The following is a 13,017-nucleotide window of genomic DNA, read 5'->3' as shown; positions in this document are numbered from 1 at the left end:
GTTTCTCTGCCAAGGATATTGCACCATTCATTCATGCTAAGGTGGAAACGAGGACGGTAAACAGGAGAACGGTGGCGGACGGCTTGGAGAATGGGAGGTGGCTGTTAGACATATCGGGGGACCTCAGCTTTGGTGATCACATGCAGCTCATCCATCTAAACTTAGCTACGAGCACGGTACAGCGTGACGCCTCTCGACCAGACACCTTCTCGTGGCCTGCGGATCCGTCTGGTCTCTATACTGCTCGATCGACATACCAACGGCTTTGTCTCGGTGCAGTTTCGGTGCCTTATGCCATTTGCATATGGAAAAGTTGGGCTTTGCTCAAGTGCAAAATCTTCGCTTGGTTGGCGGTGCAACATCGCATTTGGACCTCGGATAGGCGAGCGAGGCATGGGTTGCAAGATCGGCCTTCGGCATGCTATACGTGCCTCCAAGAGGAGGACAATGCGGAGCACATCTTAGTCCAGTGCGTGTATGCTAGGGAGGTGTGGCATATCATGTTTGATGCTTTGGGTTTGCAGGCAACCATTCCGGTTGCGCATGATCACCTCTTGGGTTGGTGGTTGGCGCAGCGAGCTAGATGGAGTCGAGACGCCAAGAGGGGTTTCAATACGGTCGTTATTGCAGTTATTTGGGCGCTTTGGAAGCAGCGTAATGCGAGAGTCTTTAACAGGACTAACCATCAGTTGAACGGTCCAGACTTGGCTAGTGCCATCATTGGGGAGTTGAAGGAGTGGGAGGCGGCAGGCCTAGGAGGAGGACGTTTTTCTGGTTTTTGTGAGAGAGTAGGCTTAGACTACCTAGGGGGTGCGTGGGGGTGTTTGCCTAGGGTGTTTGCTTGTATTCACCCCTAGGTTTCTTGTACATTGCTTTTTCTGCTCTCTTCTATAAAATTAAGGCACGCTCTTGGCGTGCTCTCGAAAAAAAATGTTTTGTAGTTCAACTCCGCCTATGTTGTCTCAACATAGCCGGTCCCAAGCCCGGGTAAAGGAGGAGGGTTGTGATAGGCTTGGCGAGCCAACGTAAAAACTCAGTCACTCTTATGGAGATGAAACCCAAAAGATTTTCGTTGGGGTGTAACCCTCTCAGCGACGCGCCACATCGGAACCCGGATGTGGTGGAAAATGGGCAAGGGCCGGGCCGTCACCCCCAGGTGGCGCGCCGTATCTTGATCCGGATACGGTGGCAGGTGAGCGAAGATCGGGTCGTCGCATCCTTAGTGGCGCGCTACATCGGCGCTCGGATGTAGTGGAAAATGAGCAAGGGTCTTTGCATTTGACTCGCCGAGTGCGAAGGGTAAGGAAGCTAGCCGAGCCTAGGAGGATTCGCTTAGGTAGCTGGAACGTAGGGTCTCTGACAGGGAAGCTTCGGGAGCTAGTTGATGGAGCGATGAGGAGAGCTGTTGATATCCTTTGCGTCCAAGAAACCAAATGGAGAGGACAGAAGGCGAAGGAGGTGGAGGATACCGGCTTCAAGCTGTGGTACACGGGGACGGCTGCAAACAGGAATGGCGTAGGCATCTTGATCAACAAGAGCCTCAAGTATGAAGTAGTAGACGTGGGACCGGATTATCCTGGTCGAGCTGGTAGATGGGACTTGGTTCTCAATGTTATCAGCGCGTATGCCCCGCAAGTAGGCCATAGTGAGAACACCAAAAGGGAGTTCTGTGAAGGCATGAAAGACATGGTTAGGAGTGTACCGATTGGTGAGAAGCTCTTCATAGGAGGAGATCTCAATGGCCACATGGGTACATCTAACACAGGTTTTGAAGGGGCGCATGGGGGCTTTGGCTATGGCATCAGGAATCAAGAAGGAGAAGATGTCTTAAGCTTTGCTCTAGCCTACAACATGATTGTAGCTAACAACCTCTTTAGAAAGAGAGAATCACATCTGGTGACTTTTAGTAGTGGCCAACACTCTAGCCAGATTGATTTCATCCTCTCGAGAAGAGAAGATAGGCGTGCGTGCCTAGACTGTAAGGTGATACCTGGAGAGAGTGTTGTACCCCAACATAAGCTGGTGGTTGCTGACTTCCGCTTTCGGATTCGTGTCCAGCGGGATAAGCATGCCAAAGTCGCTAGAACAAAGTGGTGGAAGCTCAAGGGGGAGGTAGCTCAGGCGTTCAAGGAGAGGGTCATTAAGGAGGGCCCTTGGGAGGAAGGAGGGGATGCGGACAATGTGTGGATGAAGATGGCGACTTGCATTCGTAAGGTAACCTCGGAGGAGTTTGGAGTGTCCAAGGGAAGGAGAAGCGAAGATAAGGATACCTGGTGGTGGAATGATGATGTCCATAAGGCGATTAAAAAGAAAAAAGATTGCTTCAGACGCCTATACCTGGATAGGAGTGCAGACAACATAGAGAAGTACAAGATGGCGAAGAAGGCTGCAAAGCGAGCTGTTGGTGAAGCAAGGGGTCGGGCATATGAGGACCTCTACCAACGGTTAGGCACGAAGGAAGGCGAAAGGGGCATCTATAAGATGGCCAAGATCCGAGAGAGGAAGACGAGGGATATTGGCCAAGTCAAATGCATCAAGGACGGAGCAGACCAACTCTTGGTGAAGGACGAGGAGATTAAGCATAGATGGCGGGAGTACTTTGACAAGCTGTTCAATGGGAAGAATGAGAGTTCTACCATTGAACTGGACGACTCCTTTGATGAGACCAGCATGCGTTTTGTGCGGCGAATCCAGGAGTCTGAGGTCAAGGAGGCTTTAAAAAGGATGAAAGGAGGTAAGGAGATGGGCCCTGATTGTATCCCTATTGAGGTGTGGAAAGGTCTCGGGGACATAGCGATAGTATGGCTAACCAAGCTTTTCAACCTCATTTTTCGGGCAAACAAGATGCCAGAAGAATGGAGACGGAGTATATTAGTACCAATCTTCAAGAACAAGGGGGATGTTCAGAGTTGTACTAATTACCGTGGAATTAAGCTGATGAGCCATACAATGAAGCTATGGGAGAGAGTCATTGAGCACCGCTTAAGAAGAATGACAAGCGTGACCAAAAATCAGTTTCGTTTCATGCCTAAGAGGTCGACCATGGAAGCCATTTTCTTGGTACAACAACTTATGAAGAGATATAGGGAGCAAAAGAAGGACTTGCATATGGTGTTTATTGACTTGGAGAAGGCCTATGATAAGATACCACGGAATGTCATGTGGTGGGCCTTGGAGAAACACAAAGTCCTAGCAAAGTACATTACCCTCATCAAGGACATGTACGATAATGTTGTGACAAGTGTTCGAACAAGTGATGTCGACACTGATGACTTCCCGATTAAGATAGGACTGTATTAGGGGTCAACTTTGAGCCCTTATCTTTTTGCATTGGTGATGGATGAGGTCACAAGGGATATACAAGGAGATATCCTATGGTGTATGCTCTTTGCGGATGATGTGGTGCTAGTTGACGATAGTCGGAGGGGGGTAAATAGGAAGTTAGAGTTATGGAGACAAACCTTGGAATCGAAAGGGTTTAGGCTTAGTAGAACTAAAACCGAGTGCATGATGTGCGGTTTCAGTACTACTAGGTGTGAGGAGGAGGAGGTTAGCCTTGATGGCCAGGTGGTTCCCCAGAAGGACACCTTCGGTATTTGGGGTCAATGCTGCAGGGGGTGAGGGTATTGATGAAGATGTGAACCATCGAATCAAAGCCGGATGGATGAAGTGGCGCCAATCTTCTGGCATTCTGTGTGACAAGAGAGTGCCACAAAAGCTAAAAGGCAAGTTCTACAGGACGGCGGTTCGACCCGCAATGTTGTATGGTGCTGAGTGTTGGCCGACTAAAAGGCGACATGTCCAACAGTTAGGTATGGCGGAGATGTGTATGTTGAGATGGATGTGTGGCCACCCGAGGAAGGATCGAGTCCGGAATGATGATATACGAGATAGAGTTGGGGTAGCACCAATTGAGGAGAAGCTTGTCCAACATCGTCTGAGATGGTTTGGTCATATTCAGCGCAGGCCTCCAGAAGCTCCAGTGCATAGCGGACGGCTAAAACATGCGCAAAATGTCAAGAGAGGGCGGGGTAGACCGAATTTAACATGGGAGAAGTCCATTAAGAGAGACCTGAAGGATTGGAGTATCACCAAAGAGCTAGGTATGGACAGGGGTGCGTGGAAGCTTGCTATCCATGTGCCAGGGCCATGAGTTGGTTGCGAGATCTTATGAGTTTCACCTCTAGCCTACCCCAACTTGTTTGGGACTAAAGGCTTTGTTGTTGTTGTTGTTGTTGTTGTTATTTCAAAATGTTTTGTAGTTCAAACCGCCGCTCCGATTGAAAACCCGTCTTCACAACAAAAATCGTCTCGACGAGATCTTCGAAATTAGATCCATGTTGATATGTTCTGATGACTTTTTTTCGGACCAAAAATTACTACATGTGGGCTACATAAGTTATCACGTCTGTCATACATAAGTTACCATATCATTTACACAAAAGTTTCCGGGGTATGTTTTCAACAAAGTTTTATCCCAGGGTCAAAAAATGATTATGATGTTTGCAGTGAGTTATCAACTTTGTTGTGTATATTAACATGTTGCACGAAAGTTATCGGGGTATTTTTTTTCAACAATTTTCATTCTCTGGATCAGAAAATTACCGCGATATTTGTGTATGAGTTATCAGCTCTCATGGGCGTGTATTATCATGTTATTTACACATGAGTTATTAGGAGATATTTATTAACAATATTTTTCCATGGTCAAAAAAAGTTAACATGTCCGGATTAAGTAAGTTATCAGCTCTGTTGTATGTGAGTTATACCGTCGTGTTTGTGGTGAGTTATCAACTTTATTGTGTGTATAATATCGTGTTATTTGCACACAAAGTACCACGAAAATATGTTTTTCAACAAATCCCCCCTCCCCGCGATTCATCTAAGTATCGGGTATGCAGCGCTTCTATTACCATGATATTCATGCAAACGTTATCAAGGTTATATTTTTCAACAATTTTTTCTCGGGGTCCAAGTTATCATGGTGTTTGTACCTAAGTTATCATGTATATCATCTTGATGTTTATACAAAGTTATCGGGTACATTTTTGACAACTTTTTCCTTCAAGTCAAAGTTGCCTGGTGTTTGTGCCTAAGTTATCATGGTTGTCATTGGAATACCGTGTTGTTTACACATGAATTACCGGGGAGATGTTTCAATAACTTTTTCACCCCTGGTCGAAGTTACCATGACATTTATACGTAAGTTATCGACTCCCGGTGCACAAATTACCATGCCATTTGCACAGAAGTTACCAGGGTATGTTTCAACCCAAAAATCCCTCATGTGAAGTTGCCATGATATTTACAACGAGGCTGCATGGGAAAGGTATACAACCCGTTGGTACATGAAAGACTACAAGACAACTTGAGAAATCCAAAAAGAACACAAGAAGAAAAATGCTTTTGGCTCATATGAAAATGAAAAAAGGTTAACTGTCATATTTCTACTTATTGGATAACAATCAAGGCAGGGTGAGTTGGTTAGTACACTGCTTCTACATCATTGGGTTCTTGGGTTTGAGTCCCACTTTAGACGATTACTTTTTCTTTTATCAACACATGAAAAATAAATCTCGACCTGGACATGGGCTTGGCTGGCGTACGGGGTTGTGCGATCGAATGATCTTTCGGATCAATTGGTATTGCACCACAATTTTAATGCAGTGGTTTTGATTGTTGTTGTTTATTTTACTCGTATATAATGAAGTACAAATAACAAAACTAATCTTTACGGTAATGTGAACAGAGGTAGCTCTGGTGGCTGAGAGCATCCAGCGCACCATGGTGACCGTGGGTTTGAATCCCACATCATGCATTATTTTTGCGTGAGCGTGCTGGGATAAACAAGGTTGCTAAATCCGGGCCAGGAGAGAATATATCACGCGGCTGGCGTGCGCAGAAATTCCGGATCAAACGGCAATCAAATCGTTCGGATCTATTAACAAATCCAGAACATTTGGAAAATACAAATTTCCAAAAAAATACCTCCCGAACTCCAATACGAATATGACGGGGAGAGGCTTAATGGTTCGCTAGGACGAAGCCTCTTGCCTGAGCGAAAACATCTGATAGGAATACACGAGTATGCACTTTCTTTCTTAGACCTCGTGGCCCAACACAAATTCCATTTGCACAAAAGAATCCCTCCGTTGACCTTTTTTGACACTAGTATACAAAAACAGAAATTTCGCAATGACATACAGTAAGTATTATCATGGAGTGTACAAAATTGACATGTTGTATGTACAAAAAATTTACCGTCGTCTAATACGTTACCAAAAAAATCATGCAGGTAAAAAATGCCATGCGGTGACGCATATGCAGATGCAGAGAGACAAAGAAAAACTTGTACAAAAATTGCCATAATGTAGACCAAAACAAAAAATAAACATAAAACGGTGTAAGTTTAACCTGCTAGTGGGGTATGTTTGAACTAAGTTTGCTTTAATCCAAATGCCATGCATGAAAGTTAAAAATTGTCATGCATGGGAAAACTAAATGTGACATATCTTTAGAACATTAAAAACAATTAATAATTATGTTTGAAACTAAATTGACATTATTTTGTAAAAGATGACGGCAAAAAATTAATTATTTTTTTGAAAAACAAGTCTCATGAAAACAAATTTGCCATGGAAATGTTCAAAAAAATAAATTTGCCATGGTTTACAAAAACGAATTAACAATTGTTTGTTAAAAAATGCATGTTCAAAAAAATTAAATTTGCCATTGTACCAAAATTAAATTTCCATGGCCAAATATATAAATTTGCCATAATAGATACTAACAAAAAACTATTTGACATGGTCCAAAAAAAGAAATTTACCATGAATTGTTCAGTAAGTTTGCTATGGATTGTTAAAGACATAATAAATAAAAAATTACCTTGGATTATGCAATACATTTGCCATGGTCGAAAAAGAATTTTTCAATGGTTTAAAAGTAAATTTGACATGGTTCATAAAGTATATTTACCAAAATCCGTGAAGTAAATTTGTGTTTGTGACTTGTGGTGTGAAGCTTTTATGTTGCGACACATGTGTATTGAGCTCACCAAATTTTCACTATATACAAAATAAACATAACAAAAGAAAGTTGGTTTACTGATAGTTTCTCTTGTAAAGATATCTTGGCACATTTTCTAACTTAGAGCATCACCAACGGTTGCCCTGCCCTCCCCCTCCCCCCCCCCCCCTCCTTAAATATGGTTTTACGGGGTGTCTATATAATCTAGGGGAGGTTGATGTAATTCCTGTAAAAATCTTTCCCTAAAAATGGTATTTGGCGGTGGCACGACGAAGACGGCGGGCTTCGGTGGCGGCGGACAGTGGATCACGGTGGTCAGCGGCGGCGGGCCAGCGCGACGACAACGGTCAGAGGCGGCACCGGTGGTCTGCGACGGGCTATCGAGCAGGCGGCGCCACTACTGTGGTCAGTGTCGGCAGCGGTGGCGCATCAGTCCAGTTCTACGGAAATGTTTAGGGAAAGGTTCATCTCCCCTCAATGAATGGGGGGTGGGCTGATTATAGGGGTCATTTACTATTATTTTTCGCTTTTATGGAAACTGTTGGAGCTCTTTTTTTCCCCAACTCCCCCTAAACTAGAAAATTTTACAGGAGAAGGGAATTGTTGGTGATGCTCTTACTTTATAAGTGCCATAACCACATTTAGTCTTAAAATGCAAAACATGTATTTGTTGTTATACAGTAACGATAATGGGTATTATCATAAATATTACATTTTAGACCCCTTATATTAAGCAAAGGGATTTCTTAGAATATTTCCCTTTGTTGATCGAGGTAATCAGGGCAAGAACACCACATTACTTATTATGCACAAAATTTTAAGGAAGGGAAAGACTATAATTTAGCCATTGGTACTTTCTTAGGCATACAGATATATTAGGCCTCAAAATATATTAGACCCTGACAACCATTAAATTTGATCGATCGGGCTGAAAATAGTTTCCCCCCCCCCCCCCCAATAACACGATGACGTTCCCTTAGGGAGGTCACCCGAGCAAAATATTGTTCCCCCAACCAAGTAAGAACGAACAAGAGTTTTCGATCACTAAAAAACACTCCCAGCGAACACTCCAGAACTGTCATGCAAGAACAGGTAAAATCGCCATGCTGTTACATAAGGGTTTACCATATCCTAAAGTAAAATTGTCATGTTGTATAAACGATTGTCAGAAATGTGCAATGTTGCAGCAGAGTAATTGCCATACATTTTCTGGTTTTAGTCCTGATTGTTGCATGGAGAATTGCCGGCCTAAAAAATAAAATAGTGAAAATTGCCATGCTGATTGAATGAAATTATCATGCTACATCAATTGAAAAGGGTAAAAATGCTCTTATAACAGAAAGTGTCATCCCCAAATGTGTTTGCTCAGATTCTGAACGAACCATTACTGCCATCATCTCATAGTTCGTTCGGAGGGTGTGTTCGAGGGAACACTTTAGGATTTGTGCAGGGGATCTGACCTGAACGAGGGTGTTCGCTTAGTATATCCTTAAAAATTTTGACGTCAATTTTTTAACAATTCCTTTTTCAGTTGAACTCAAGTTATCTGTTTTTTGCTTTTATATTTTCTTTTGGTGGAATGTGCTCAAAGTAGTGCTTCCATGGAACATGCTACAAACTCCAAGAGTTCATGATAATAGGACTAACAAACATAATTTACAAGCATGCTTCCATTATTGCAAAGCTACAAACACACATTATGATAATAGTACTCACAAAGCTACAGAAAATCTACATCCATGCTTCGATTATTGCACGAACATCACACATATAACCATTACAAGCACACATTAGTCCTGATCCTGAAACAATCAACACACTAACACTACTAGAAGTTCAGCAAATACGGAGGTCACAAATCACACCACCACTGTTTCCACGCTCCCATGGCGCGACTCGTGCGGCAGCGGCTCCGGCGCGGACGGGAACACCAGGTTCTGATGCACCAGCGCCGCCACGGCCGCGCCGATCATGGGGCCGGCCCAGTACACGGCCTGGTTCTTGAAGTCGCCGCTGACAACCGCCGGCCCGAACGACCGCGCGGGGTTCATGGACGCGCCCGTGAGGGAGCCCGCCGCCAGCACGCAGGCGCCCGTCACGAGCCCGACCACCAGCGCGCCCAGCGCCGTCGTCGCGAGCCCCTTCTTGCCTTGTGCGCGAGGGTCGCCGGCGACGTGCACGGTGTACACGAGCAGGAACGTCATCACCCCCTCCACGATCGACGCACCGAACCCGGTCATCTCCACCGCGATCCTCGTCGTCGGCACAGCCTGCAGATACACACATACACACACACACGGGCGCGAGCACTCTGAGATGTATAACTAGGAATAATGGAAGTGATCGATCGGTGGTAATGCACGTACCTGGCCGGCGGAGAGGAAGTGGAGGACGAGGCAGGCGAGCGTGGAGCCGAGTAGTTGGCACGTCCAGTAGAAAATGGCGGTCGGGACACCGATGTGGCCGCCGAGGGCGAAGGCGAACGTGACGGCCGGGTTGACGTGGCCGCCGGAGACGTCGGCGGCGATGAACACCGCGGCGAAGAGCCCGAACGACTGCGCGACGGCGGTGGCCACCAGGGACGAGGCGTCGGACGTGACGTCGGGCGTGAGCATCCCTGGCAGACACATTCCCCCAAGAAGCGCGCGGTTAGTAAACCATGAGCACGTACGAACGAGAGCATGAACTCACACGGCCGCGCGCGTGGACGCGGTGCAGTCGGTCGACGTACTGGCGGAGATGGCGGAGCCGACGGCGGTGAACACGAAGAGGAAGGTGGAGATGAACTCGGCGAAGTAGGACCGGAGGGACGGCGGCGAGAAGCAGTGCTTCAAGTGCATGCTGAGGTTGGACGCCATTGCCACAAGTTCGAGCGTCTCTGAGACTCTCGGCGCAGTGAAAACACAGGGGAATTTGCATGGATGAACTGCTGAGGAGTAGTTTCAGAGGTTATAAAAGAGCGAGAGGGACGCGACCGTAGAGCGAACCGGCGCCCCGGCGCCACGGTAGTTTCCGGCGGTTGCCGCCGCGCGCCCGCTCCAATGGCAACGGGCCTCCACGAATTTGTCACAATGATTTCGGAAAAACGCAGAACCGTTCATGTAAGATCGAGTGGCTGTCTTACATTTTTACATTTTTTAGGTGGATTCTGTAAATTAAAATCGAAAAGGGAAATTCACACAAGCGGAAGCAGCAACGAGAAAGGAAGCTAGGTTCGGATCCGTGCGCTTCACGGGTAGTCCTGGTGGCCGACCGGCTGGTAGGAGGCGATGAACACGTCGCCGTAGACGAGCCCGGCGAGGCCGCCGCCGATGAGCGGCCCGACCCAGTACACCCAGTGGCCGGAGAAGTTGCCGGCCGCCACGGCCGGGCCGAAGGAGCGCGCCGGGTTCATGGAGCCGCCGCTGAAGGGCCCGGCGGCGAGGATGTTGGCGCCGACGATGAAGCCGATCGCCATGGGCGCGATGGTGCCGAGGGAGCCCTTCTTGGGGTCGGCCGCCGTGGCGTACACCGTGTACACCAGCGCGAAGGTGATCACGATCTCCATCACCACGCCCTCGATCTCGCTGATGCCGGAGACGGCATGCGTCGGCATAGGCTGCACATACATAAAAGCCAGTGAGTACTTGTTGCACACGTGGTTCGTAGAAGGTCACTGAGTTGAATACCAACCTGGCCGTGGGTGACAAACTGCAGGAGGAGGCATGCCACGGTGGCGCCGAGCAGCTGGGCGACCCAGTAGAAGAGCCCGGTGAGGATGGTGACGTGGCCGCCGACGGCGAGGCCGAACGTGACGGCGGGGTTCAGGTGGCCGCCGGAGATGTTGGCAGCCATGGCCACACCGACGAAGAGGGCGAAGGCATGGGCGATGGCGATCGCCACAAGGCCAGCCGGGTCTAGCGCGCCACCCTGCGTCAGTTGCCCTGCACAAGAAAAATCTCTCTGGTTAGCCATGGAGCAAGCCAGAACCGCACGACAGATCACCAGCTAGCAGGAGAGGCTCACCGTAGGAAATGGCGGACCCGACGCCGGCGAACACGAAGAGGAGGGTGGCGATGAACTCCGCGACATACGATCTGACGGACGTGGCGCTGAACGAGTCGCCGAAGCTTCCAAATGCAAGCTTCACCATCTTGCACTCGACTGTTTTCTCTGTGATCAGGTCTTCAGGCTAAAGAGTTCGGACTCTGCTCTGATCACAGTACTACTGATGGATGGCCTTCCCTCTAATTTGGCGCTCTTTTTATACCCGTGAGATGGCACCGATGGCCCCATACGCCCTGCCTAAAACACGCATTACAATATCATGGGCGGTGCTAAATGATCACCACAAGTTTAATGATGTAAGCATTAATGTTATTTTGTTGTTGATTTCGGCCGACCAACCACTCTGCTTTGCTAAACTTTGTGTTTGTTGCAATTGTTTAGGCAGGAGCCACGTTATGATGCACCACAAGACAGTGTGGAGAAAGAAGCCCCTGCTCTAAACAAATTATTGGCGGTGCATTGGCACGGCTGATGAACTGTTTTCTATGTAAGGATGTGTCCTTGCGTTTATTGAAATTAGGTGAGATCAATCATTTTAATGATTTAAACCCGTGAATGTTTTTTTGGTGGTGGTGTGTGTGGGGGGGGGGGGGGGGGGGGATTCTGATCTATTCATCAAGCATCATCTCAGTACAAAGAAACAAAGAACAATAGAAGTAAAAGAAAACTTACATTCAGATCCGTATACCACCTAGCGACGAATATAAGCACTGGAGCGAATCGAAGACGTGCCGCTATCGTCACCCCTCCCGTTCGGAGCAAGGCAAAACTTATTATAGTAGACACACGGGAAGCTGTTGTGATAAGTCCCCAAAGGACCAGCACACCAAAACAACAACTGTCGCCGATGAAGAGACGCTTGGATCAGAATGATCCGACCTGTAGACACACGAATATAGATGAATGAATATTGGTCCATACAGATCCACCGAAGACAAACACCTATCGAATCCCACAGGATTCGTCAGAGACACACCTCCACATGCCCTATGACGATGCTAGACGGACTGCCGGGGCAGAGGCTTGCTGGGAAGAACCTTATTCCATATTTAGGGAGCCGACATCGCCTCACGTTCATGAGCAGGATACAAACCCTGAACAAACTAAAAAAACACCTAAAAACAGAGTAAGAGCCCTCCCACCAGCAAGGGCTGGGATCCACCGCCCCTCCATGGCCCTAAAGCCACAAGAGGCGAGGCAGATCACGCATTGGGGGCGTGAAAACCCTAGTTGTTGCAGTCGCTCGTGGGGAGGAGGAGGCCCCGTACTTTGTCCGTAAACTTGTGAATGTTACTTTTATGTTTTTCTGGATGCTATGGTTCCTATAAGGAAAAAGGTTTCAGATCAGAAACGAACTGCTTCCCTCTCTTCCCTTGGCGATAGAAGTGGCAACTTCTACCCTCCCATTCGACGCCGGTGAGGAGGTGATCTCCACCCCTCTCTATTCGCCGCTCTGGTGACTGGTGGAGGGGAGTGGGCTCCCATTTCACTTCTAGCTGGTCCATAGTTTTAGGGTCTCGTCTTCGTCTAGTAGCGCCCGTTTGGTGAGGTTCATGCTGCTCAAATAAGGCGTCTTCGGTCTTTCCTCACCGCAATGACATTCTCTAAGGCGACACTACTAAGCTGATGGCCTCGTTTGCTCATTGTTCGTTCAGAGTGGTGGGATTTATGTTTTCATGTGCCTGGCGGTTGTTTCCATTCATGGCAGCGCTGACTGGTGGGATATGTTGGTACTGTTCAATGTTGGTGGCATGGCAATGGATCTGGCATTCTTCCCCGACAACAATGGTGGGATGCGTCAAATTTGGATCTATGTCGGCGTGGAAACGTCCTCGACCAACACGCCACACCTCCAAGTGCTTGTTCCGTGGGTTTGGTCTTCGGCTCTTCAACGCCTTCAAGGCTATGGCGCTGCCCTAGATTTCGGTTTGATGGTGTTCC

The 13,017-nt window shown here is 47.5% G+C and overlaps 2 protein-coding genes across 2 annotated transcripts; both read right to left on the bottom strand.

Moving 5' to 3' along the window:
- Positions 1-8,656: 8,656 nt before the first annotated feature.
- On the bottom strand, positions 8,657-10,046 carry LOC109750054 (probable aquaporin TIP5-1). Its single transcript, XM_020309001.3, has 3 exons — positions 9,761-10,046; positions 9,396-9,646; positions 8,657-9,299 (listed from the first exon to the last, which is right to left on the bottom strand). The coding sequence occupies exons 1-3, from the start codon at positions 9,885-9,887 to the stop codon at positions 8,889-8,891; spliced, it is 789 nt and encodes a 262-aa protein (XP_020164590.1). The 5' UTR covers positions 9,888-10,046; the 3' UTR covers positions 8,657-8,888.
- Positions 10,047-10,104: 58 nt separating this feature from the next.
- Positions 10,105-11,252, bottom strand: LOC109750055 (aquaporin TIP2-3). Its single transcript, XM_020309002.3, has 3 exons — positions 11,035-11,252; positions 10,702-10,952; positions 10,105-10,627 (listed from the first exon to the last, which is right to left on the bottom strand). The coding sequence occupies exons 1-3, from the start codon at positions 11,159-11,161 to the stop codon at positions 10,259-10,261; spliced, it is 747 nt and encodes a 248-aa protein (XP_020164591.1). The 5' UTR covers positions 11,162-11,252; the 3' UTR covers positions 10,105-10,258.
- Positions 11,253-13,017: the final 1,765 nt, after the last annotated feature.

Source organism: Aegilops tauschii, chromosome 2 (assembly GCF_002575655.3).
Source record: "Aegilops tauschii subsp. strangulata cultivar AL8/78 chromosome 2, Aet v6.0, whole genome shotgun sequence".
Lineage (NCBI taxonomy): Eukaryota > Viridiplantae > Streptophyta > Magnoliopsida > Poales > Poaceae > Aegilops > Aegilops tauschii.
The sequence above is the reverse complement of the archived record's forward strand: the minus strand, read 5'-3'. Positions and strand labels throughout refer to the sequence as shown.

What these genes read in the sequence shown, in the direction of transcription:
- LOC109750054 (XM_020309001.3), bottom strand. Translation starts at nt 9,887, where the DNA reads ATGGCGTCCAACCTCAGCATGCACTTGAAGCACTGCTTCTCGCCGCCG. An exon ending in CGGCTCCGCCATCTCCGCCA is followed by an intron (nt 9,647 to 9,760) that starts GTACGTCGACCG and finishes TGTGTCTGCCAG; the next exon opens with GGATGCTCACGCCCGACGTC. An exon ending in ACTTCCTCTCCGCCGGCCAG is followed by an intron (nt 9,300 to 9,395) that starts GTACGTGCATTA and finishes GTGTATCTGCAG; the next exon opens with GCTGTGCCGACGACGAGGAT.
- LOC109750055 (XM_020309002.3), bottom strand. Translation starts at nt 11,161, where the DNA reads ATGGTGAAGCTTGCATTTGGAAGCTTCGGCGACTCGTTCAGCGCCACG. An exon ending in CGGGTCCGCCATTTCCTACG is followed by an intron (nt 10,953 to 11,034) that starts GTGAGCCTCTCC and finishes TTTCTTGTGCAG; the next exon opens with GGCAACTGACGCAGGGTGGC. An exon ending in AGTTTGTCACCCACGGCCAG is followed by an intron (nt 10,628 to 10,701) that starts GTTGGTATTCAA and finishes ATGTATGTGCAG; the next exon opens with CCTATGCCGACGCATGCCGT.